The following is a 25,807-nucleotide window of genomic DNA, read 5'->3' as shown; positions in this document are numbered from 1 at the left end:
AAAAAAAAAAAAAAAAAAAAAAAAAAAAAAAAAAAAAAAAAAAAAGAAAAGAAAAGAAAAGAAAAGAAAATCAGAAACAAAAAGGAGAGATAGTCCATCCCTTAATCTCAGCGTTCAGGAGTAAGAGGCAGGTGGATCTCTGTAAGATCAAGTCCAGCCCGGTCTACAGAGTGAGTTTCATGCCAGTAAGGACCATACAGTAAGATCCTGTTGAAAAAAATAGAGACTTTTGGTCTCACATAGATAACACTATAAACTGTTTTCCACTCCAATTTTTGAGACAGAGACTTGCTATATATCCATGGATGGCCAGGAACTCGTTTTATAGACTAGTCTGGATTACAAGCATGCACCACCACAACCAACTCTGTTCCTCTCTTTAACAAAGATTAGAAGACTTCATGGTCACTGTGTTCTTTCATTGAAGTATATCAGACTAGGTGTGGTGGCTCATGTATAGAATCCTAGGACTCTAGAAGTTAAGGCAGGAGTATGGCCATAAGTTTGAGACCAGCCTGGGTACATATGCTAGCTTATGTAACCCAGGACTCAGTATCAATACAATGAAAATGAAAGACGAATAATAATAATAATAATAATAATAATAATAAGCAAAGTCTCACATTTCTATGACCATACAAGAGCTGGAGAGAAGGGGGAGGAGAGGAAAAGGAAGGACCCAGGGAGAAATGAGAAGAGAACATGGGAAATTAGCTAAGTGGTTAATAAGCTGTAGAAATCAGAAAAGTGGGAAGGCAGCAAATCCACAAGGGAATTTATGGTTTGTTTTTGTTTTTAATGAAGAAAGCATGTACTATTACACTTGAAATGGCATTTGAAAAACTGGCCAATTATGAATCCAATAAAATTCTTGGAAAACTTATTTCTTTGTTATCACTGAAATACTAAATCTAGTATCTCAACATTTCAAGCTCTAAGAGCTTCCAACGATTCACCAAAACTCGAAGAAGTGCGTCGTTATGCACTTAAAATGCATAACCATGGATGACATGAAAGGAGAAAGGTGGTTTCGAGACGTTTCCATTGGCAAAAAAATAAGATGCAGCAGACTGAAATTTACCTCCTTCACTCTGTGTATCTAGCGTTCCCCTACATTTCTTCCTTGACATTGGGGGAAATGGACAGCCTTATTCGTTCTGTGTATTAGGTAGGAGTGTTTCCATTTAGTCGGGCATAAAGGACCCACAACCTGACACCAAAGCTTAGTAACTGCAGGTTCACAAAGCAGCATTATTACCCAACTACAAGCCTGGAAGTTATGTACTGAATTAAATAAGTACAAACTCGCCTACAGACCTTGTGCAATGTTATCACCAAGGCCTAGGCCAATCCAGAAAACCCGCGCTCACGTGGCGACGAGGGCCCAATGGCCGAGGCACACGAGTTCCATGCAAGCGCATGCGCAAACGGAACCGGGTTTGTTAAGACGTTCCGTCCTGGACGCTCGGTACGCTGGCGTTATTCCTCCCTCGGGGTTAGAATCGAGGGAATTAATGGTTCCTAGCAAACGTTGCTCGCGGTCGCCGCCACCGGAACTTGTTCTGATTCGCTGGCTCCGTCGGGAGGCACGGAACCCATTTTGGCAGGGAACCACTTCCCGAAGCGCGAGGCAGGAAGTTATCCTTTACCTCTGGTGTCTACTGAGGAGGGTGCCCGCTGCAGTGTCAGCTGGTGGACGGGCAAGAGAGCGTTCGAGTCCCCGCTGCAGTTAAGAGCCAGACTCCGTCGCAGCGCCACGGCACGCTCCGCCAGCCTCAAGCCGGGTGCGGCTGCACGGGGAGCTCTTGCCGGCTCCCTGAAGTCGCTCCTGTGGGCAGCGACCCAGGCTTCGCCTGGGCCACCTGCCAGGGATCTGGCTCCCTGCTGCAAAACAGCGACCAGTCTCTCCGCGTCCGCCCTCCCGGCGTTGAACCACCGTGACCCGGGTCCAGAGAGACTGCCTTGGACCTGGGACTAGACTGATCAAAACGCCAGCCTCAGGCCCCCACACACCGGGCTCTGCGTCGTCTCTGATATGTCACCGACCATCTCCCACAAGGACAGCAGTCGGCAGCGGCGGTCAGGCATGTTTAGCCACGCTCTGGATATGAAGAGTGGCCCGCTGCCACCGGGCGGCTGGGATGACAGTCGCCGAGACTCGGTGGGCGGGGAGGGGGACCGGGAAGTTCTTCTAGGTGATGCCGGCCCTGGTGACTTACCTAAAGCCCCGCGGAGCTATAGATCCGAACTAAGTAGCATTTTGTTACTACTCTTTCTTTACGTGCTTCAGGGCATTCCCTTAGGCCTGGCGGGGAGCATCCCCCTCATTTTGCAAAGCAAAAATGTTAGCTATACAGATCAGGCTTTCTTCAGTTTTGTCTTCTGGCCATTCAGTCTTAAGTTGCTCTGGGCTCCCTTGGTTGATGCCGTCTACTTTAAGAACTTTGGTCGTCGCAAGTCCTGGCTTGTCCCTACTCAGTATACACTAGGAATCTTCATGATATATTTATCCACTCAAGTGGACCGTTTGCTCGGAAATATTGATGGCAGAACACCGGATGTAGTTGCTCTCACTGTGACATTCTTCTTGTTTGAATTCCTGGCTGCCACACAGGACATCGCTGTGGATGGTTGGGCATTAACTATGTTATCCCGGGAAAACGTGGGCTATGCTTCGACATGCAATTCTGTGGGCCAAACAGCTGGCTACTTTTTGGGCAATGTTTTATTTTTGGCTCTTGAATCTGCTGACTTTTGTAACAAATACTTGCGGTTTCAGCCTCAACCCAGGGGAATCGTTACCCTTTCAGGTAGTGTACTTAAAACTATTATACTGTTAGGTTTATTTTATGCTTATGAATGCTTTTGATGAAACATCAGATGGGAGCTCTCATTTGTTTGCATACATTTTTTACTTTTAATGATGCACAAGATATTTTACTTCATTTCCCTTTCAAATTAACACAATATTGGATTCCATTATGAGATTTTCATACTTTGCTCACAATCACTTCCATAACACAGCCTTGTTCTCTACATCTACCTCCTAGTCGTCTTCCTTTAAACAGTTCACACACACATTTTTCTTTTCCTTCCAGATTCTTTCTAGAAGAGAAACCATTTGATGTTTGTCCTTCTGCTTGCTTTTGAATTTTTTCTGAATTCTGTTTACAGGATTTTTAAAAGGCTCTATATATCCAGCTTGAGACACAGTCCTGCTTCACCCTCCCGAGTGCTAATATTACAAGCATGTGCCACTACAGCTGGCTTTTTAAATTTTACTGGGAACTTATATGATAGATACCTAAGTATGTTTTCTGTTTTATTAAAGTGTGCTTCTTTCAAGTATTCCTTATGTCAGCCTATTAACACAGTCATATTGATCAGTACTCTTTAGTGAATAGGAAAAAAGCAACCGATAGAATCACAAAATTTCTGAATTAAAGATCCATGGACATTTGCCTGACACAGAAGTATACATTTTAAAATGTGGGTCATATGGTTCACATTTTTTCTTTTGTGTTTTGGTGAATGTTTTCTTGCTTTTCAATCTTTTTCCACCTTTATTTCACAAGTAGTCCCCATTTACCCATCTACTGAATGGGAAGAGTATTTAATATAAGCATTCTGGAATTGGCTAAGTGGCAGGATTCTGAGGACCTACTGCAAATAAAGACTGTCTGTGCAAACTAGGAACAGTAGAGATGAACATTGCTGAGGCCCAGAATAGCCGGCCAGTGACCATGGTAGAGATAACAGTTGACTTTATTATTAGTTAAACCTTTATGTAAGCTGGTGTGATTTTTTTTTCTTTTTATTTATTTATTTTTGGTATAACTGGAATTTGAACTTTGTTCTCCAGAAGATTCTAAAATAGCTTACTTTAATTAATTTCTATCCATAGTTGACTTATGATTTAGTCTAAAACATTTTAAGTTAAAGAGTTTTTAATTTTAATGCTTACACATAACCACATTACTAGTTTTGAGGTTTCTGTAATTTGGTAATAACATAACTATATTCTGTGTATTCTGTTTCTGTTTGTGTGTTCCTGGTTCTGGGAAATGAACCTAGTACTTCTACATAAAAGGGAAGCCATCTTCTACTGTGCTAAGTCTCAATCCCATTATTAACCAGTGGGACTTTTTCCTTTTTTTCCTCTCTCAGTGCTAGGAATCTATTATTGACCTTTGTCTAGCCCCTAGTTTTCAACAAGAGTCTAGACTGGTCTTAGACTTCTATTCCCTAAGGACACATATAGTTAATTATGTACACCACCATGCCCAGTTTAACTACCTAGTGGTTCTGAGGAATTTAAAGAATGTGGAATCATAAGGAAATATCGTTGCCTAGGTAGTTAAAGAGAAGATAAAAACAGTATCTAGAAAATCTGTGTATTGGAAACCGTAACTTGAAACAAAGAAAACAGCCAAGGGTTTGAGGATGGTTCTGCTGATAAAAGGTCTTGTTGCTCTTGCAGACGTTTTAAGTTTGGTTCCCAGCACTCATATGGTGGCTTACATCCTTCTGTAACTACAGTTTTAGGGGATTTAGTACCCTCTTCTGGCCTCCACAGACACCAAGAATGCAGAGTGCATGTACTTACATTCAGGCAGAATACTAGTACACATGAACATAAACCTTTTAAAAACATTGTAATTCTGTAATTAATTATGGATACTACAGAAGGAATATACTGAGGAATGGTTTGGACATTTAAAAAGCAGTGCTCTATAGACAGCAAATTGAGAACAGGAAGATGGGATGAGATAAGATCTGGAGGAAACAACCTTGGTTATATTGACTGCTTTTTTATAGCTTCATAACAGTTCTGAACCTTTTCTCTCATTCCATTTGTTTTCCAAGAACCTCTAGAGGCAAAGACAGACCCTTAAACAGCGAGGAGTAAGTAATGAACAGGACAGAAGGATGACAGATGTGGCTTTTCCTTCTCTATAATGAGAAGAATGTTGTCAAGAGGCTATTTACAGATAGATGGGCCAGGCAGTGGTGGTGCACACCTTTGATCCTAGCACGAGGGAGGCAGAGGCAGGCGGATTTCTGAGTTGGAGGCCAGCCTGGTCTACAGAGTGAGTTCCAGGACAGCCAGGGCTACACAGAGAAACCCTGTTTAGAAAGAAAGAAAGAGAGAGAGAGAGAAAGAAAAGGAAAGAAAGAAATGAAGGAAGAAAGAAAGAAAAGGAAGGAAGGAAAGAAAGAGATAGATGGACTTGGAGTTAGGTATTTGTAACTGTTAATATGATATTTTGTCTATAGTTGGTAAGAAGTTAGTGGAATCCTCAAGGAAAACCTTAAGATGGAATTATCTTAATATAAGGCTTTTTTTTATGGGACAAATATAACATTGTGATTCCCAAGTTATCTGAAAGCATCACCCACTTTTAGAATGCCTGATTCTTAGTAATGATAGGTTAAAGTTTTAATTTTTTAACTGACTTAGGCTGAGCCACCATGTCAGTTCTGTACGCTTAATTGCTGAGCTACCTTTCCAGCCCCTGTGTGACTTTGAAATTTGTTTTAAAATGAGTATGCATATATAGGAGTCGATCAGAGAAAAAGAGGGTATATTTCTTTGGAAAAAAATGTAATGGATATAAATCCTATATCTACTGGTAAAGCACTATTTATAAGATAAGCATTTTGAACAGGGAAGAAAGCAGACCAATATTTCCTTAATAATAAATTTGTCTTATAGTACTCATTACCTTTTTATGAAACAAATGCTTTTTAGAATTTAAGCAAGCTGAATTGGTTCATTACTAAATAGGTAAGTCATAAGTTGTTTGTATGTTTTTCTAATATTGGCTATACTACATCCTTTAGCACTCATGCGAGGCTTAAAGGATTACACTGGGAGAAAGCTCCGCACCTGAAAAGGGCTTGCACCACAAGCCCAAGACCTGATTTCAATTGCTGGAACCCACAGTGGAAGGAGAGAGCCTACTCCCCCAAACAATAATAAACAAAATATTACCTTTCCTTCAGTCATACGGGGAGAAGTTAGGTGACCATTGATGGGTGGTAAAGCTTTTTTCTAATACTAGGAGTTAAAAATGGAAAAGTTTATGGTTTAACTTTTTTTTCTTTTTTTTTTTTTTTTGGTTTTTCAAGACAGGGTTTCTCTGTAGCCCTGGCTGTCCTGGAACTCACTTTGTAGACCAGGCTGGCCTCGAACTCAGAAATCCACCAGCCTCTGCCTCCCAAGTGCTGGGATTAAAGGCATGCGCCACCACGCCCGGCTATGGTTTAACATTTTAAGAGTAAGATTTATCTTAGAAAATTTAAAACATGGGTTTGGTTTGTTTTGATTTTGGTTTTTACCTTAAAACTCAACTTTTGGGTTTGAGAGATGAGTCAAGTTAAGGGCTCAATACTGCTCTTGTAGAGTACTAAAGTTACGGTCTCCGTACCCATGTTGGATTGTCCACAAACACCTGTAATTCCATCTTCTGGAGATCTGGTGTCTGTGGTTGGCCTAGGCCCCTGCACACGCATACAAACACCCACTCACCCTTACACATAATTCAAAGTAAACTTTAAAACATTTTCAACTTTTAGGGAGGCACTAGAGAGCTAGGTCAGCAGCTCGCTTGTTTACTACTCTTCCAGAGGACACTAATTAACTGTCTTTATAACTCCTGTTCTGGGAATCCAACAGCCTCATTTGCTCTCTACAGGTACCTGCGCACACATTCTGTACATTCATAAGACACACCCACATACACATAAGTAAAATTGAGCTTTTTAGGTAAGTAATATTCAACGTGAATAATATGAACCCTTTTAATTTGTTCCTCTCTTTTGCCTCCAAAGAGACCAGGTAGTGAGCATGGTGAGTCTTTTAATATATAAGCAAATACAGAAAGTTAGAACTTATCCTCAAATGTTAGTAACAAATGTAGATTCAGGGAAAATTAAAACCAGAGACCCACTCCTCAGAAAGAAGGTTGTAAAGACTTTTTTTTTTTTTTTTAACACAAAGCAAAGGAAAGAAGGTACTGGCTGCTCTTTTTACCAAGTAGTATGTGGAAAATGCTTTGGTATGTAAGGCCCCTCTACACAGTATACTGTGTACTTAAAAAATAATATATTTCAAGTATATTCTGAAATTCACTTTGGTTTTAGGGGATGCTGGGAATTGAATCCAGACGTCCTGTTGTTAAAGGGTGCCATGCAACTGAGGACTGTACTACTAGCATATAAATTTACCAATGAACGAATTGTGGGACCTCACTGATTATAAGAAGTGTCCTATTTTCACTTTTAGTGTGTTCATAGGAACTATTTTTAGTTGACAAAATAAAGATGACCATTTTGCTCCTAGAGAATTAAAAACACAAAACCTGAAACTCCTGATTTTGCTTACCCTTTTGGACACAATTGTATATGTCTTACATATACAATTTGCACATGCATGTTATTACATTTATTTTTTTCCTCTTCATTGTTTTCACTGTTCCCACTGGTAGGAATGTAAGTAGAAATTAGTTAACTCAACAAAAGAGGTAATTTCAGTATGTCTAAAAAAATTCAAATTTCTTTTCAAGCATCCTAAATTGTCTTGGTTTTGAAAGTTTTATTTCTTACTCCTATCATAGTCTTCAAAGTTTGTCTTATGTTTTTAATTTTTATTATTAACTTTTTTTGACAGGTTCTCTCCTCTCCTTCTCTCCCTTCCACCCTCTCACGCTCTCTTTTTCTCTGTAGCTCTGCCTGACCTGCAGTTCACTGTGTAGTCTGGGCTGGCCTCAAACTCACAGACTACCTCCCAAGAACATGGATTAAAGGTGTACATCATGTGTGGCCAATACTTTTATATATTTAAGTTTCATGTTTTTAAATTTTCATTTAGAGTGTGTATGTGTGTGTGTGTGTGTGTGTGTGTGTGAGAGAGAGAGAGAGAGAGAGAGAGAGAGAGAGAGGTAAGCTTAGACTCATAGGAGGTTGCAAAGAAATGTTCAGAGGAGTCTGATGAACCTTTCTTCAGCTTTCACTTGCCAGCATCATATGTATAGTATAATATTAAAATATTGCCTTAATATATTGAGTCAAGCAAGATGGCTCAGTGCCTAAGGATGCCTGAGGACCAGAGTTTCAATCTCTGTGTTCCACAAGATGGAGGAAGAAAGCTTTCTTCCACAAGTAGTTCTCTGTCTGCTACACACATACATACATGTACCTGCACATAAAAAAGTAAATATCAAACCAGAAACTGATGTGGATATAAGCTATAGACTTAATTCAGATATCACTAGTTAAACATGGATGGGTGTATATGTGATAGTGTGTATGTGTGTTTCCGTGCAGTTTTACTCCTTTGTAACTAGTATGACAATCATAGCTGACTGTTTAGTTCACCTTAAGATTACTTTGTGTTGTCATGCCCTTTTTATTCTTAATCTGATATATTTCCTTCCTCCCTCCCTCCCTTCCTTTTTTTCTTTCTTCCTTTCTTTCATTAGAGGACAGACTGAGTGAGATAGTCTCACTTTGTAGCATAGTCTTCCTGGGCATCCTAAAATCATTACATAACCTGGCTGAACTTAAACTTGTAGTGGTCCTCCTGCCTCAGTCTTCCAAATGCTGGGCTTCCGAGTGTTCGCTCTGAGCTGGGCTTGCTTTTGATTTATAACTGTTACATGAGAGAAGCGTCCAGATGAGATTGTGCAGTATATTCCCTTTGGAAAACGGCCCTCTTCAGTCAGAAGGAGCCATCATTGCATCCTAGTGGTTGCAGGCATTAGCATGATTTGTTTCTTGTTAGCTTTTATCTAGTAATATGAATATGCTGTATGTGTATAAGTCAGGGCACTTGTGCCACAATATGCATGCGGGTCAGAGGACAACTTTCAGGAATTAGTTCTCTACTTCCACAGTGGGATCTTGGGATGAAACTCGGGGGATCAGGTTTGTGTAGCAAACACCATCACCTGCTGGACCACCTCTCTGTTCTCTGTTCTTTACAGTAATATGAAATATTTCATTTATTAAACAAGTATTTCATCATACATCCAATGGAGGATTCTATGTACTTTCCAGTTTGGGGCTTTTCCTATCTGAAAACAAGTCTTGATTCCTGTGATAAATGCTGAGCTTTTGCAAGTCCACTTTCAGTATTGAAAGGCCCTGCTATGGTATTTTCTAGCACAGATGGGCATTTTGTTTTGATTGGGGCAAAATGTTAGTCTGTGGTCCAGTTGAGCCCTACATTCACAGTCCTCCACTAGCCTCTCTAGTGCTGGGATTACAGGTGTGTATCACCATGTGGACTGCTTGTGCGTTTTATGTTTGTACTAACCCCTAGGAAATAACTCATTCTCTTTCTATGCTCGGTATTCTTGCTGTTTTTCATTTTAGTTGCTTTCATAGTTTTACAGAATAATATGAATTATAAAGGAATATTGGAACCTGACTTGTGTTTCAATTTTTGAGACAAGGTTTTATGCAGCCATGGATAGTCTGGAAGTTGCTGTGTAGACCAAGCTAGTCTCAAATTAAGAAAGACCCATCTGTCTCTGCCTCTCTGTCTTCCACATGTTGGGATTAAAGGTGTGTGCTACCATGCCTGTAAGATTTTCCTATAAGATTTATGTTGGAGAATGTCAATAGCGTTAAGTACTAACCTCTCTAAAAGTACACTATGAACTCTAAATGAAAATGCATAAAATAAATTCATAAATGTTTTAGATTGATATTTATTTGTGTGTATGCACCTCTATCTGTGTGCCCATGGAGAGATCAGAAGACAACATTTTGGAGTGCCAGAGGTAGGACTCCGGTAGTCAGGCTCATAAAGAAAGTACCTTTCCCAAGGCCCTCAACCTTGAGTTTTAAATGAGTTGTACTGCTTTTCTCCTGAATTTATAGTGAACACTAGGGTACTAGCCTTTGTAGAAGAGAGAGTGAGAGAGAGAGAGAGAGTGTGTGTGTGTGTTTCTGTGTTTCTGTGTTTCTGAGACAGCCTTTTTCTGCATGATACTGGCAATACTAGAACTTGCTCTGTAGTTCAGGCTGGCCTGGAACTCAGAGATCCAGCCTGCCTCTGCCTCCCGAGTGCTGGGATCAAAGGCATGCGCACCACCATTTGGCTGGCCTTTATACTTTTATTCATCAGTAGTGAATTGCTACATGCTTTTAATTTCTGCATATACAGGTACATTAGGCAAGTTTTTATAGGCACTTCAGAATATGTAGTCAAAACTCATGCTTGTGAAACTGTGACATGAACTTTGTTATCTTGGTCTTGCATCAGTAGACAGTCATGTTATAGAGCTGATGGCATATATACATAGTGATTGTTACACTATGCTATGGAAGAGATGTTAATAAACAGGCAAATGGTTAGTGTTTTTAATAGTTACGTTTGTAGCAGTGAATAAGCCCTTCTTTCTGAGCTGTTGACTTTTCCCTCTGCTGTATGTGTGAGGTGCAGAGACTCTTCGAATCCTGGCTCTGTGAGTGTCCCATTGTGACTATTTTCCATTGTTCATGCTGTTCTTTTTCCCTTAAAGCACAAGGAAGTCTGAAGTAGTTTTACCTATGCATATTGCAGAATCTTGTTTAATTTATTAACATCTTCCTGTTGGCAATGAAATAAAGGAATTTAAATTCTAGATGGTTTCTTTCCATTAAAATTGTTAAGATATACTGAGCAAATTGTTTTTCCTTGCATTTTTCCCTAGAGAAAGGAAGCTCCTGAAATATAACTGGAGCTTCTTTATTTTTCATTCAACTCTTAACAAGATTTTTAATTGGACTTTCTTTTTTTAATTGGCAGCCCTTATAAACCACCAACAAAGGCTTTCTTAATGAAAATACTGGTATAAGTGAAACTCTCTAAAAAAATAATCATTTATTTCATTTTAAGATTCATTTGTATTATTTTTAATCGTGTATGTGGGGGTAGGCGAGTATCTGCATGTGAGTACAAGTGTCTTTGGAGGCCAGGGACACACTGGGACTGGAGTTACAGGTCACCAGGTTGTGAGTACTGGGAACACTTTGAGCACATGTATTTGGGTCTGAATGAAGGGGAATGGGCAACTCCAAAGCCAGTTTCTCAGTGAGCTCAAACAGCATGTGATAGTTTACCATCTAATGTATCTTACAGAGGGGACATGTGTAAAAATGCTGTGCACACTTATATTATACGCTATGTGCTTTGTTATTGTCCGTTCTAGCTGTGGTGAAGATCCTTCTAGTCATTCTTCTCTCCCACCAATACATCTGTTAAAGCTCCTGCAGTGAAACAATACAATGTACACTGTCACCAGTCATAGATACTGCAAGGAGGTTAATATTAACATGCTAGGATGGGTAGAAATAGAAAATGAAATATGTGAGCTGGCAAAAAGAGTACTTATCATGCAGTGGGTAAATACAATGCAAGCCTGGCCATCTGAGTTCAGTTCATAGAACCACAGTAGAGACAGACTTCCCAAAGTTGGTTTTTGACCTCTACATGAACTTGCGTCTGCACTCTCATACACACACTCAAGGGACTGGGGGGAAATCTGATATAAATAATTATGTGATTGATTTGGGAAGGAGTATTTAGTTTTATTTTTAAACAGGGCTACATATACCCAAGGCTGGCTTTAAACTCCCTGTCTAGTGGTGATCCTGCTGGCTATATCTTCCAAGTGCTAGAATTATAGGTATGTTCCAGCACACCCTGTCTATTTCTCTTTTTTGAGACAGGGTCTTGCTCTGTGATTCTGACTGACCTTGAATTAACTTTGGAGCTCAGGCTAGCCTCAAACTTGCCTCAGTGTCCTGAGTGCTGGGGTTACAGGTGTGCACCACCATGCTTGGTTCAATCATGCATTCTTATCATCTGCATTGTCATAATTTAGCACAAGAAATGCTTGGATATGTAAGTATAACTAATGAACCTTATGGTCTATAAAAACATTTCTTTACCCTACCTACTTTTTTCTCTGTAAAAAGTGACAAGATAGTCATACAAAATTCAATCACATCTGTAACCTCACCCCTGACCCAGGATATGTATCAGTCAGTTTTGAGTCTCTATGCTTAACAGAGTCAGGACTGTTTCATTCATTTGCTAAGCCTCAAACCTAAAGTTTATAGCATAAAATTAAAAAAAAAATGTAGGTTAAGAAAAGTTGTGTTTTATTTAGCATCAATGAAGTTAATTTTCAAAAATTAATTATAAACTAAAACACTCTTAATTTCAGATTTTCTATTTTTCTGGGGAACTGTATTTTTAATAACAACAACATTAGTAGCCCTTCTGAAAAAAGAAAACAGAGAAGCGTCAATAGTAAAAGAAGAGACCCAAGGGATCACAGACACTTACAAGCTGCTATTCTCAATTATAAAAATGCCAGCAGTTCTGGCCTTTTGCCTTCTGATTCTAACGTCAAAGGTAAGAGATGTTTAAACAAATTTATCATCATGGGATACTTTCGATGTCTTTCCATAAGTCCTCTTCTAATACCATAGAATTTAACAATGCAAAGCAATATTTCCTGCCTACTAAATATATTTTAAAAGTGATGATATCAAATATCACTTCTAAGTAAACTTTGTCTTGAAATCTTGAAGACTTTTGTCAATGTGAAGCTACTGTCGTGAATAGTAATGGTTGGAATGAGAATGATCACCATGAAGCTCTCTACTGTTGCAGGGAACGAGCCCTTAATACTGGGTATGTGAGTGTGCCTTACAAAGATGAAGAACTATATGGGGATTTATTTAAAACCTATTGAATTCAATTTTAAAATCCTGAAAGGAAATCTACCAGAAGACAAATGAGATTACTGGTGACTTATATTCCTCATTAAGATTTGTTTGCTTAGCTGGGTGGTGGTAGCACACACCTTTAATCCCTTGGGTGGCAGTGGCTGGCAGATCTCTATGAGTTTGAGGCTAGCCACATTTACAGATAATTACAGCCAGCAATTTCCAGGACAGCCAGTGCTACAGAGAAAAACACTGTCTTGAAAAAAACAAACAAAAAACAAGAAGAAAGATCAACAAGTATATTTTCTCATAATAGGCTCTAGCCTATTCCCAACACCTATACTTTTACAGTGTTTTCTTTTGAAATCCATCTATGTGAACACTCTACAGCTCTGACAGGCCTCATGGTTTTTGTTTTAATAAGATCTCTTATTAATAATGGAAAAGTAAAGTTAGAAGGCAGGTTCATGGAAGATAACAAGTCATGTCAAGTCATGTCATTTGGAAATGAATGTTTTGGGGCATGTTTCTTTGTTTTGTATTATTTTTTAGATATGTTTTCACTATCTAAACTAGACAACCCCTTGCTTGTCCAGAACTCAACATATAGACTAAGCTGGCCTTGAACTCAGAGAGATGTTATTCTTTTTGAAATTCCTTTTCTCTGTTATATTTATGCATGTATCTGTATATACATGTTTCATATATGTTTATACATACAGTTTAAAGTGGAATTGAATTATACTGTATATAACTTTATAGTTATTTTGTCTTACTCCAAACAATTCCTGCATCATTTAATATTTTTAAGTGTGTTACATTAAGTACTATTACATTAATAGTAATAGTATGTATGCTTGTCTTTTTGGTTTTGGGGTTTTTTGTTGTTGTTGGTGGTGGTGGTTTGTTTGTTTGATTTTTTTTATTTCTTTCTTTTTTTTTTTTTTTTTTTTTGAGACTGAGTCTAATTTTGTAGCCCTGGCTCACTCTGAAGACCAGGCTGGCCTCAAACTCTCAGAATTCACCTGCCTCTGCCTCCCAAGTGCTGGGTTTTTAAGGAGATGATATCATGTAGCTCAGGGCCTGTCTTCAAACTTAGAAAGTAACTGCTGATGACAGTGAATATTTTTTAAAAGATTTATTTATTTTTGTGTATGTCTGTGCTTTGCATGCATGCATGCCTGTGTACCACAGGTATGCTACACTTGTGGAGGCAAGAAGAGGATGTTGGATCCTCTGGAGCTGAAGATGGTTGTGAGTTGCCATTGGGTGCTAGAACTGAATTCTGGAAGAGAAGCCAGGGCTCTTAGCAGTCAGCCTTCCTACAAGCTTAATTCTGAGCTCTTGAGCTCCCTACCTCATCTCCCAAGTGTTAGTTAGGACTGTGTTTTCTTCTTGTCTAATTTATGATGTTATCTATAGTGGCTGCTTGTTCATCTCATTACTTTAAATTCCATTTTGTAAATATACCAGTATTTATTTTTCAGAGTTACTTAGATTGTTGTGGTTTGTTATGAATAGTAGTCCTATAAATATTCATGGAGATGATTTTTTTTGGTGAGGAGATATGCTTATTACTGATGGGTAAATATTGAGAAATTAAATAATTAGGTAATAAGAATGAGGAATTCATTTTTTAAAACATATTTTTATTGATTATTAGGTATTTCACAAGATGTACCATGATCACACTCATTTTCCAGTCCTCCCAGGTCTGCCCAGCTACCCTTATGACCTTCCCTCCACAAAGACTCCACAAAGAGAAGAAAGGGGGTGGGGGGATGGAGAGGGAGGGGGAGGAGGAAGAAAAGAAGAAAGAAAGAGGAGGAAGATGTGAAGAAGACACTCTGTGTCTGTGTGTGTGTGTGTGTGTGTGTGTGTGTGTGTGTGTGTGTGTATACACACACATACACATATAAATATATTTTCCTTTTTACAAATTTAAAGACAAAACATGAATTTGAATATTCAAACAGCCAGTAAGAAAATGAAAGATGCTCCACTTCCTTAACCATCTGGCAAATGTAAATTATAAATACAACATGGTGCCACTACATACTGAACAGAAATGCAAAATTAAAGTTACATGTTTTCAAGAATGTGAAACAATGAACTCACACTGTTGTAAGTAAGGAAGTTGAAACCAAGGACAGAAAGGGAAAACTAGTTTGGCATGGGAAGGGAAACAATCCCCTTACCCTGGACTGTTGAAGCTGTTGACAGTTCAGAGCCCAGCACAGCTGGGAGGAGTGGTGCAAGCCTTTAATCCCAACCCACATGGAGTTTGTGGCCAGATGGTCTACGTAGGGAGTTATGCCTCAGCCAGGTAGGCATCCTGCTAGGAAAACAAAAAACAAAAACAAAAAATAAATAAAACATCCTGCACAGGAACTGACCCAGAAGCCTCTCTGAAAACTGGCTCTCAGAGTATCAAACAGGGCTGTGCATGCTGCCAAGGGAGAGAGGTAATCACTGACCTACCTCTGTGTATATCCTGTGAAGCATATGAACCCCAACAGAAACTGGACTGGCAAGATATCTACAATAGTATAATAGTGGCACTTTTCTTTAGTGAGTAACCAACAGATAATCTCACTGGACTTGAGGTTCACTCAACAGTAGGAAATTCATGTGTGATGCTGAAGACCTAGATAACTATCTGTGAATGGAGAGCTCATACAGAGCTGAGACCTGAGTGGAAAACCTATGTGTATGTGTGTATCTGTTCATGTGGAGAACACAGGGACCAGAAAGAGGACATCAGATCGCTTGGACCTGATGCAATAGGTTGCTGTGAACTGCATAATATGGATGCTAGAAATGAACTCAGGTCCTCTGGAAGAACAGTAAGCACTTTTAGTAGCTAAGCCATCCAGCCCCTAAATTGTGTGTGTGTGTGTGTGTGTGTGTGTGTGTGTGTGTGTGTGTGCATTCCAGAATAAGTGGTGCACATCACAAGCTTTCCTAAATAACTTAAGTGCATATTTCTTGATAACAAAACATCATTTAAGAAAAATGGTAGCTCACAGTTGGTAGTGGAATACATTTGTGATTGAGATCAGAAGGAGTTCAGGGTCATTCTCAGCTTTATAGTTGAGTTTCTTGGCAGCATAAAACCCTGTCTCAGAAAACAAACAAAACAAATTCAATATGGTTCAGTGAATAATTAAAACCTTTTAAATTAAGGGAGTTGCCAAACTATCATAGTTAGGGCTTCCATTGCTGTGACAAGATACCCTGACTACAGCAACTCTTATTAAAGCACTTAATTGAGACTGGCTTAAAGGTTGAGAGGTTTAGTCCTTTATCATCATGGCATAAAGCATGGTACTTGCCATGAGATAAGGAGCCAAGAGTTCTACGTCTTGATTAGCAGGAAGCAAGAAGAGAAACACTGGGCCTGCCTTGGGCATTTGAAACCTCAAAGCCTACCTACTCCCCAGTGATACAATCCTCCAAAAGGGCCACCTACTCCTACAAGGCCACACCCCCTAACAGTGCCAATCCTTAAGAGCCTATGGGGCGTTTTCATTCAAACCACCACACTAACCATAGCTTATATCTTAGTTTTACCCATTGTTCAGAAAATGGTCTTTCTCATTTTATGCTTCCTGGTTGTTATACAATTCAGGATCCTCTTCGGCATGCTGTAGGTTAAAGTTTGACCACAACTTTGATGTTTGTTTATTTGTTTGTTTCTAAGAATACAGACCTGTTTAGAGGGAGGCATGGTGGCTCACATGTCTAATCTTAGGATCTAGGAGGTTGAGGCAGAAGGATTGCTTTGAGTACCATGTCTATGAGACCATCCTGGATTACACAGTTCCAGGTTAGCCTGTGCTACAAGAGAGACTTTGTTTAAAAACAAATAAGCCAAATAAAACCAAAACCCCCACCAAACAAAAGCTAAAGACCAGATTTCTCTAGAATGACCTTCTGTTTACACTTCAATTTAGATTATGTTATATGCAGTTTATGTGTAGATTGGTAGGAGTATCTCAGAAGTAATATTTTATTGTCTTCAGGGAAATGTATGGGATCCACATAATGGTGTTATCCCTATTGTTTTCTATACTTGGTTACTTTGTTACGACTTTGGGAACTTACTGTTTCCTTTTGCAACCAAGGAGATCCTTGAGACTGTCTTATCTCAGACTTCACCTGCTGCTTTTATCATCCTTACTCTTTATTGGTGTTTTTAAGAATTAATCTAAATTATACTTTTAGTTTTTCTACCTTTTTTTCCCTTCAAGCTAGGGTTTCTCTGTGTAGCTCTGACTGTCCTGGAACTGGCTCTGTACAGACCAGGCTAGCCACAAACTCACAGAGATTCCGCTGCCTTGCCTCCTGAATGCTAGTCCTAAAAGGCATGCACTGTCTTCTAGTATACTGTTAACTTCAAATCGATTTCTAATTGTTATATATACTTAGAAATTTTTATTCTAATTTATAAAAAAAATCACCAAAAACTATGTGGCAGTAATTCTTCCTTTGAATCAAATTATTTATAGTTAAGCAGAACTAACAAATGTACGCTACACAAAGCAGTGAGTAAAATGTTAACTTGTAGTAGTTTGAGCTGGTGTTGCTTGGTTTGCTTTTATTTTGTTTGTTCAGGGTCTCTCTATATAGCCCAGACTATCCTAGAAGTCACTATGTAGACCAGCCTGGCCTCCCTCAAATTTACAGAGAAGTACCTGCTTCTGCCTCCTAAATGCTGCAATTAAAGGTTTCCCACTTCAGCCAACTGGAGTTTGGTGGTGGTGGTGGTGGTGGTGGTGGTGGTGGTGGTGGTGGTGGTGATGGTGGTGTTTTTTCATTTTGTCTTTTAGTTGTTGTATATTTGTATATTTGTTTTGGGTTTTGTTTGTTCGTTTTTCTTCTTTCAGACAGGGTCTCACAGTGTAGCCCAGGCTACTCACTGTATAGATGAGGATGGCCTAGAACTCACAGCTGCTGCCCCTTCTAAACACTGGGATTAAAGGCCTTGGTTTAATTTTTTTCAAAGTGAAAATTTAGTTGTAATTAAAACTATCTACAGTTGTACCAATATTGCATTTTCTATTGTTTTCAGTACATAATGTTAGTAAACCATAATGCAAAATATACCTCTTATAACTTGGCATCTGTGCGCTTGTGACTGATGGGCCAATGATGGAATTGAAGGTCTGTAGGACTGCACGTGTCTGACAAGGCAGCTCATGTGTGAGAAGCTCAGCCACGTCTGTTTTATGTTGCAGATTGGCTTCTCAGCAGCTGATGCTGTGACAGGCCTGAAGCTGGTGGAAGAAGGGGTGCCTAAAGAGCACCTGGCCTTACTAGCTGTCCCAATGGTCCCTCTGCAGATAATCCTGCCACTCCTCATCAGCAAGTATACTGCAGGTCCCCAGCCTCTGAACATATTTTACAAAGCCATGCCCTACAGGTAACTACAGAACCTGCTAACTAGCAAGTTGTCTTTAGAATAGTGCATGTCAGGGTAGATTGTGTAGGCGAAACTGGGTAGGCATGAACATCGTCAGTGTCATTTGGGTGTACTTTTTCTCTTTTAAGTCTTTTAGCACATCTTTTTGTTGGGGGGGGGCAGTATTTTGTTTTATTATTGTCATTTTGAAGCAGTGTCTCAGTATGTAGTTTTGGTAGTTCTGGAATTTACTGTGTAGACCAGGTTGGCCTCAGAGATTCATTTGCCTCTGCCTCCTGAGTCTGAGATTGAAGACATGTGACACCATGCCTGGGTCTACCCATTTTTAATACAGGTTATTCTTTAACCTAAAGTGGATGTCAACTCAGTGTTTCTCTCTTTGCAGATTATTGCTTGGATTAGAATATGCTCTACTTGTTTGGTGGACTCCTAAAGTAGAGCATCAAGGAGGATTCCCTCTATATTACTATATTATAGTGCTGCTGAGTTATGCATTACATCAGGTAAGCGGAGGCAAAGTGCTGAGTGAAATGAGTATGTGGGCCCTTGGGCACAAACGTAAAGGCCAGAGCAGGATGTTGGCTGTCTTACTCTATTGCTCTTCTTCTTGCCTTGAAACAGGGTTTCTCAGTAAACTGGAAGCTTGCCATTTTCACTAGGCTGGCGGGCTAGTGAGCTCTCTGGTGATCTGTCTGTTTCTGCTCCAAAAGCTGGAGTTACAGGCACTCACTCACTCATGGGTGAGGTTGTGAACTCAAGTCTCCGTGGTAGTAGAGCAAGCTTTCTTACATACCGAGCTGTCTTCTAGTCCCTGAAGAAACATTTTCACAGCTACTTTAATGAAGTTGAAGATTTCCCTATGAGTTAGACAATAAAGTAATTTGATGATGAACCTGTCAAATGTCTTTCAACTTTGTGAGGGTTAGTCATGAAAAGGGAGTTTTAAGTTTATTTATCCACTCATGTTTCTTTAAATTGTTCGTTTATTACAAATTTATTATACTTAAAAATATTTTCCAACTACGTTTACTCTTGCAAACTAAGTATACCTTGGTCTGTTCTTAGATGTAGGGGGAAGAACTTTTGTTTATGTCTGTTTATTTTGAACTCACGACATAGCTTACACTGGCCTGAAACTAGCGCTCCCATTGATTTTCCTGCCTCGTGTCAGTCTTCCAAGTGCTGAGCTGATAGATGTAAGCAACTGTACGTGGCTCGGGTTTAGATTCTTTTTTTCATTTTATTTCATTTCTTTTCTTACGATAAGAGAGATGGATACTGGATTTAAGGTTGTAATCTTTGACTTAGATGTTGTATTAAAAAGCTTAGTGTGAGATTTTTTTGGCAGTATATGATAAACTGCCTTTTCTTTCTGAGTTACAAGTGCTTCCAGTCCACAAAGGAAGGGATCTCTACTCTGCTTTAACCTCACTTCTGTTTCAGAAGAGGGTTTTGATTCTAAATATAAGGGACTCAAGTAAATGGTACTCAACTGTAATATTGCTAATATATATTAGAGAGTCACTGCATTTTTTAATAGAACCTCATCTAAATCTTTGAAAGTAAGATATAAACTTCTTGGCTGAAACCTCAACAGTCTCAACAGTTTTGTTTATTTTTTTCCCCACACAGTTAAATAATTTAGAATCCAGGTATGGTAATACCATGTATGTAGTCCCAACATTTTAGAGGTGGAGGCAGGAAGATCTAGAGTTCAAGGGCAGTATTAGCTGGATTGTGAATTGGAGGCTAGCCTAGGCTACATGAGACTGTCTCAAAAAACAAAACTAACAAAAACAATCAATAAATGAGAATTCCTTGGTCTATCATATGTAACCAGCCATGTGTTTGTAAAATTATTAAAGGCAGTGTGTCAAATATATTTTCCTTTATGTTTTTCACAAAGTTAATGCTAGGTACACAATAAAAATTAAAAAGCATTTGGTTCGTTCACTGTTTCACTATTGACCCAGGAAAAGAAATGTATGGACTATATTATTATAGTCCAAAGGCTTATCTCTTTAGCTTTTGCTTTCCTTGAAGAACTTCTCACGTGTAGTCAGAGACGCTTAGGCCTTAAGGAGAAAAGCGTTCAAGGCCTTGAGACATGAGGGATGATGCATGACATCATGCATCGTGTATGGCAGCAGTGCCATCACTTTTGATGCCGTCACACTTGCCTGAAAGCAGCTGTCCTAAGTTTTGGGAAGTAACTAAGAAACTTTAACTGAGAAGATCAGGCCAAAGTCATTGCTATTTGTGGGATTTATGTATTAAAGTTACCAGAAAGCTTTACCATGAAAGGCACTTGTTGAGTTCTGTGGAATTTGATGTCCTTGAGTTTGATGTGACTTTGCCCCAGCAGTGCAGTGAGCTGCTCTCTCTGCCTCTGCATTCACTTTGTAATTCCTCTTTTATAAACACATCGCAGAGCACTGCTAAGACGGATATTATCATGGAAATAATTTATCCTTCTAATTAATTTTACCCCTTTTTTGTTATTTTTGATTCAGTGTCCCAGACCAACCTTAAACATGAAATCCTCCTGCCTCTTTTTCCCTGGTACTAGGATTAAAGATGTTTGTCTCCATTCTTGTCTCTTAATTTTTATCTCTCTAGTTTGTGTTATAAATTTTGAAATGATATTCTTCAATATCATTTATCACTATTTTTAGAAATATAACTATATATATCCATGTTTTGTTATATTTACATCTATAATGAAGATATATAAATGTATATATAAATATATATTTAGGTGCAGAACACATAGGAATTTTGCTTCTTACTGTGTGCACCGTTCAATGCCCCTTACCTCTTACTTTCTCTTCAGTCTTCTTTGACTGTATATGGTAGAATAAATCTGTTACCTTTATCCTAGGAGTACAGTGTGTGCACTTCTAGTATGTTTTATCTTAATTCTTTATTTCTAGTTTCTCCAGCATATACTACATTCAAGAGAAGAGCAGTATTTTTTAAAAATTCATCCTTATAGTATCATGTTCTTAAAGTATTGCTTATAGTGTATACTCAAATGTTTGTTGAATTGAGTTCAGAAAAAATTATGAAAATTTAATTTTTATGATTTTGATGTTCCTAATTTAAGCACAGTTTTGTAAGCCTGATCATAAGTTCTGATGTCAGAAAACAGGGCTCTCAAATTTATGCTTCCTGCTTGGTGCCCCCCACCCCTGTGCTTAATTCTGAATACTCTTCCTACAAAAAAAGAAAAATGAAAAGAAGAAAAGAAAATCTCCTTCCAACTTTCTAATGTTCCCTTCTTCTTGCAGGTCACTCTGTACAGCATGTATGTGTCGATAATGGCTTTCAATGCCAAGGTCAGTGATCCTCTTATTGGGGGAACATACATGACCCTTTTAAACACTGTGTCTAATCTGGGAGGAAACTGGCCTTCTACAGTGGCTCTTTGGCTAGTGGATCCCCTCACAGTGAAGGAATGTGTAGGAGCTTCAAACCAGAATTGTCGGACACCTGATGCTATCGAAGTAAGTGAGTTTTAGTTTTAGATAACCATGAATAAGCTTTAAGATATGATTACTGTGTCTAAAAATCACACATACTCATAGTTTCTCATATGGAAATACATTATTTTAGCTCTACCATAATTAAGAGTAATTACAAGGTAGTATCAGTAAGACTAGCTTCTTAGCAAAGGAAGACATTCTCCCATACCACGAGTCGCTCCACTGCATACATCTTGTAAACATAATAAGTAACTTTTAGAGTGCTAAGAAAGGGACTCCACTGGCTCCTTAAACACAGCAGCTGTAGCTAAAGCTGAGTGCAAAATGATTCATTGGCAAATCACTGTAAAGTAAACTTACCCTTGGGCCAGATAAGCTGAGGCAGAGGCATGTGGCACTCTGTGAGCCCCAGGCCAGCCTAGTCTACATAAGATTAGCCAGACTAGCCAGTCTATACAGTGAGACCCTTTCTCAGAAAAACCAAACAATTTTACCTACTTCTATAGTAAATTCATTGATAATTTCTTCACAGTTTCAAATATGAAAAAATCCATTTTGAAAATCACTATTATTTGTAGTAAGTGCTCAAAATTGTTTTTAATTCAATAGTATCATTGAAGAAATTAAGTTTTATGAACATAGACAGTGATATATGATTATAATCCTAGCACTTGGGAGTTTGAGGCAGGAGAATTGTGAATATGAGGCCAGTCTGTATTACAGAAAAGCGTGAGCCACGTACTAAGACCTTGTCCAAAAATAAGGAAATAAGACTTCAATTTATCTTACCATTTACAATAAATGAAGTATTGAAATATTTTCTCAAAATGTACTTGATTAATCTCTTTAATTACAAAATAGAAACATTAATTATTGAATGTTTCCATATTTTAAAAAAAATCACAGAATATGGGCCCTGAATATAGCTCAGTTGGTGTAATGCTCACCTAGCACACACAGAGCTCTGGGATGCACACCTACAATCAAGCTTTGTGATGCATGCCTATAATCCCATCACTTGAGAGGTGGAAGGAGAGATTCAGAAGTTCACGGTTATCCTTAGGTACATCGTTTGAAGCTAGCTTAGGCCATCTGAGACCCTGTCTCTATAAAGCAAGCAATAAGAAAAAAAAAAGTTATAGAATGTTTGTTATAATTTTGTTTTTATAGCTTTGCAAAAAACTTGGAGGCTCGTGTGTTACAGCTCTGGATGGTTACTATGTGGAATCCATTATCTGTGTTCTCATTGGATTTGGTTGGTGGTTCTTTCTTGGTCCAAAATTTAAAAAGTTACAGGATGAAGGACCATCCTCATGGAAGTGCAAAAGGAACAACTGATGCCAACATTACTGGACATTCTAGAAGGTAACTGTAGCTTAGTGTTACCAAGAAAGCAATGATAATCAGTGTGTAGGAGTGTAAAATACCGTTTTAGGAAATTTTTAATTTAAAATGCCAAATAGTTGAAAAGTACAGATGTATTTGTATGTTTGATTATATTTTCCTTTGCCTTATCAATGTATTGAAAGTTTACTTAAGGCTAGGAAACAACCCTTTTGGTTTTATTACTTGATTTCTGTTAATTTACTGACCAAAGCATATTTTAAGCTGCAGTGGAATAGTCATGGGTGGTCACCATGCTGCCAAGTATTGTTAGTGCCTGTCATTGAGTCGTATTTAACATGTTGGTACAATGTATCAAGTGGAGCAAAGCTTAATATGCAGGTACTCACTAACTAGATTAACCTTATTGGAAGTTAATTCTCACTTTGAATTGTAAATTTGTAAAAATGTATGTGAAATTTGATTGAAAGAAAATGTAGACTACTAAAACATTGAGTTGTTTTTCTGACTATAACCACATTGTACAAATGAATCTGTTAAAAATAACTATTTTAAATGTACTTTCTGCTTTTGTAAGCATGAAAGATTTATAAAAAGATTATCCAAACTATTTTTTTATAAAATGAGAGCTATGGTTTTTAATTTATTGATTTCCCTATCTCTCCCTCCCTTTGGGGGAAGCTATTTTGATTTCTTGTTAACTCTTGCCCTAGGTTTACATATGATTTTGTCACAAATACATCATGACACACAGACAACTAATGAGGGGATCAAGTTTGTGGTGTGTTTGTGATTATGACTGAGTTGTAAAAATAAAAATTTAATGTCATTCTTACTGTAGTTTTTTTTAATTACCATGAGAAGAAAATGTAAACTTATAATTAAATAAAATTTAAATGAGTAACACTATAAATCTCAAAGCTGTTTTTTTAAAAAGAGAGATTTGTGTGTGTGTTTGCCTTTAACAAATTAAATCACTCTGTGGGAGATTATTTCTTAATTTTTTTCCTTAATCTTAACTAAGCATTTTATTAGTAAAAAATTCTTATAATTACTTTATGCCAAATCACGAACAATATTCCTGTTTCTTAAAACACAGGCTTTCATCTGTAAAGAATAAGGCTCAGTTGAGACTTGCTAGACTGGGAGAATTAGAAGCAAGTACAACAGCAGTTTCCAGCATGCTATATCCTCTACATGCTATCAAGGCTTTGAGACAGGGCTTAACTGTACAGCTCTGACTTTCCTGGAACACTCTGTAAACCAGACTGGTCTCAAACTCACACTCACCTAACTTTGTGTGCTGAGATTAAAAGTGCACATCACTAATCCAGACATTTTTTTAATAAAATGTCTCTATGAATTTCATCAAAATGTATGGTGAATATATGGGCTATATACCATCTTGTCTCAAAAGGAAAACAAGGAGGTGAGCTGGGCACGGTGGTATGTTTTAGTCCCAGCACTCAGGAAGGAAAGGCAGGCTTTCGGCATAGTAGAACCTGTGCTGAAGGAGAGGCCTGGGAAGCTGGATGACTCAGGAAATGTGAGAAACTGGGCAGATTGTGTAAATCACTAGGGAGGTGAGGTGTTGCTTCTGCCATCACTGTGACACATTTCCTGGCAAGAGTCCAAGGGAGGAGAGAGTTTTTTGCTTTGCTGTTTTGAAAAAATATTAGTCCATCACAGTTGGGATACATGGCAGGATGTCTGAGCCTTGCTTTAGGAACCATAGTTCCTTGTTGAGAAGACAGAAGACAGGAAGGAGAAAGTTCATGATGGGTCAGTACCAGGAACAGGAAAACTCTCAGGTCTTAGTGACTCATTTTGACCAGCCACATTTTACCTCTTAAAGCTTCTGTGGCATGCAAAATAGCACCACAAGCAGGGGGCCAACACAAGAACAGCCTAAAAGAGATATTCCAGATTCACACTACAATAGGATTCATAACAAAGTACCAACACTGGGTAGCTTGAGAGAAATTTGTTTACTTTCATTCCAGAGGCTGAAAATCCAAGATTAATGTATTGGCAGAAGTTTCTCCTGAGGTCTTTAGTTGAGAGTAGTTGAGAGTCACTCTCCCAATGTGTCTCCACACAGCCTTCTTCCACTATATGCAGTAATCCTGGTTTTTCTTCCTCTTGGATTGGTTCTGAGTGGTCAAGGCTTATCCTTATTCTCCCTACCCCCTTAAACTTAGCTTCTTAAAAGCCCTATTTCTAAATGCAGTGATAATGACGGTTAGGACTTCAGTTTTTTTCAGATTTTGACAGGACACTCAACTCAGTCCCAAAGAGGATTTATTGTATATAAACATTTCAAAGGAAGATGGCACCTGGTGCCATGGAGGCATCTTGATTTTGCAAATCTGATGAAATAGAATTTTGTCTACTTTCTAGAAACAAATATTTTAAAGCCCAAAAGCCTCCCATAGTGCCAAGGACCAGCCTGTCTTGGAGAGTGGTTCTGAGAGAAGGGGTGTTTGAGAGAGGCAAAACAAATGACCTGAAGTCAAAATGTGGGTCCAAGCTGACAGCCTGTGTTCTGCTGGAGATAGTTTTCTGGATTGCCCTCTGTGTTCTGCTTGTGGTTTCTCTCTCTCTCTCTCTCTCTCTCTCTCTCTCTCTCTCTCTCTCTCTCTCTTTCTCTCTCTCTCTCTCTCTCTCTCTCTCTTTCTCTCTCTAAATGTGTGTGTGTGTGTGTGTGTGTGTGTGTATAAATATCCAGAAAGCTCTCTGCTCAGGCTTTTTTGAAATTCTAAAAACTCTCTTGTTAGCTCATCTCTTATAAATCAAAAGCCCAGTCTTTTATGTATTAATTCAA

The 25,807-nt window shown here is 38.6% G+C and overlaps 2 protein-coding genes across 4 annotated transcripts in view; one reads left to right on the top strand and one right to left on the bottom strand.

Moving 5' to 3' along the window:
- Positions 1–2,593, bottom strand: part of Gmps (guanine monophosphate synthetase) — a 57,922-nt gene extending 55,329 nt beyond the window's left edge. Inside the window, exon 1 of the mRNA XM_011240078.3 lies at positions 1,318–2,593. The gene's annotated coding sequence lies outside the window, so the exon portion shown is untranslated. The remainder of the gene's footprint in view (positions 1–1,317) is intronic.
- On the top strand, positions 1,493–23,903 carry Slc33a1 (solute carrier family 33 (acetyl-CoA transporter), member 1). Of its 3 annotated transcripts, NM_001272035.1 has the most exons (7): positions 1,493–2,810; positions 12,222–12,412; positions 17,970–18,154; positions 18,540–18,657; positions 21,445–21,660; positions 22,810–23,004; positions 23,697–23,903. In NM_001272035.1, the coding sequence occupies exons 1-6, from the start codon at positions 2,036–2,038 to the stop codon at positions 22,975–22,977; spliced, it is 1,653 nt and encodes a 550-aa protein (NP_001258964.1). In that variant the 5' UTR covers positions 1,493–2,035; the 3' UTR covers positions 22,978–23,004; positions 23,697–23,903. The 3 variants fall into 3 exon arrangements, with proteins under 3 accessions (NP_001258964.1, NP_056543.2, NP_001317996.1); NM_015728.5 differs by having other exon boundaries at positions 22,810–23,903; NM_001331067.1 differs by lacking the exon at positions 12,222–12,412 and having other exon boundaries at positions 22,810–23,903.
- Positions 23,904–25,807: the final 1,904 nt, after the last annotated feature.

This window comes from Mus musculus, chromosome 3, assembly GCF_000001635.26.
Source record: "Mus musculus strain C57BL/6J chromosome 3, GRCm38.p6 C57BL/6J".
NCBI lineage: Eukaryota > Metazoa > Chordata > Mammalia > Rodentia > Muridae > Mus > Mus musculus.
This window is presented reverse-complemented; position numbering and strand designations above follow the sequence as displayed.

What these genes read in the sequence shown, in the direction of transcription:
- Slc33a1 (NM_001272035.1), top strand. Translation starts at nt 2,036, where the DNA reads ATGTCACCGACCATCTCCCACAAGGACAGCAGTCGGCAGCGGCGGTCA. An exon ending in TTCTGATTCTAACGTCAAAG is followed by an intron (nt 12,413 to 17,969) that starts GTAAGAGATGTT and finishes TTTATGTTGCAG; the next exon opens with ATTGGCTTCTCAGCAGCTGA. An exon ending in TACAAAGCCATGCCCTACAG is followed by an intron (nt 18,155 to 18,539) that starts GTAACTACAGAA and finishes CTCTCTTTGCAG; the next exon opens with ATTATTGCTTGGATTAGAAT.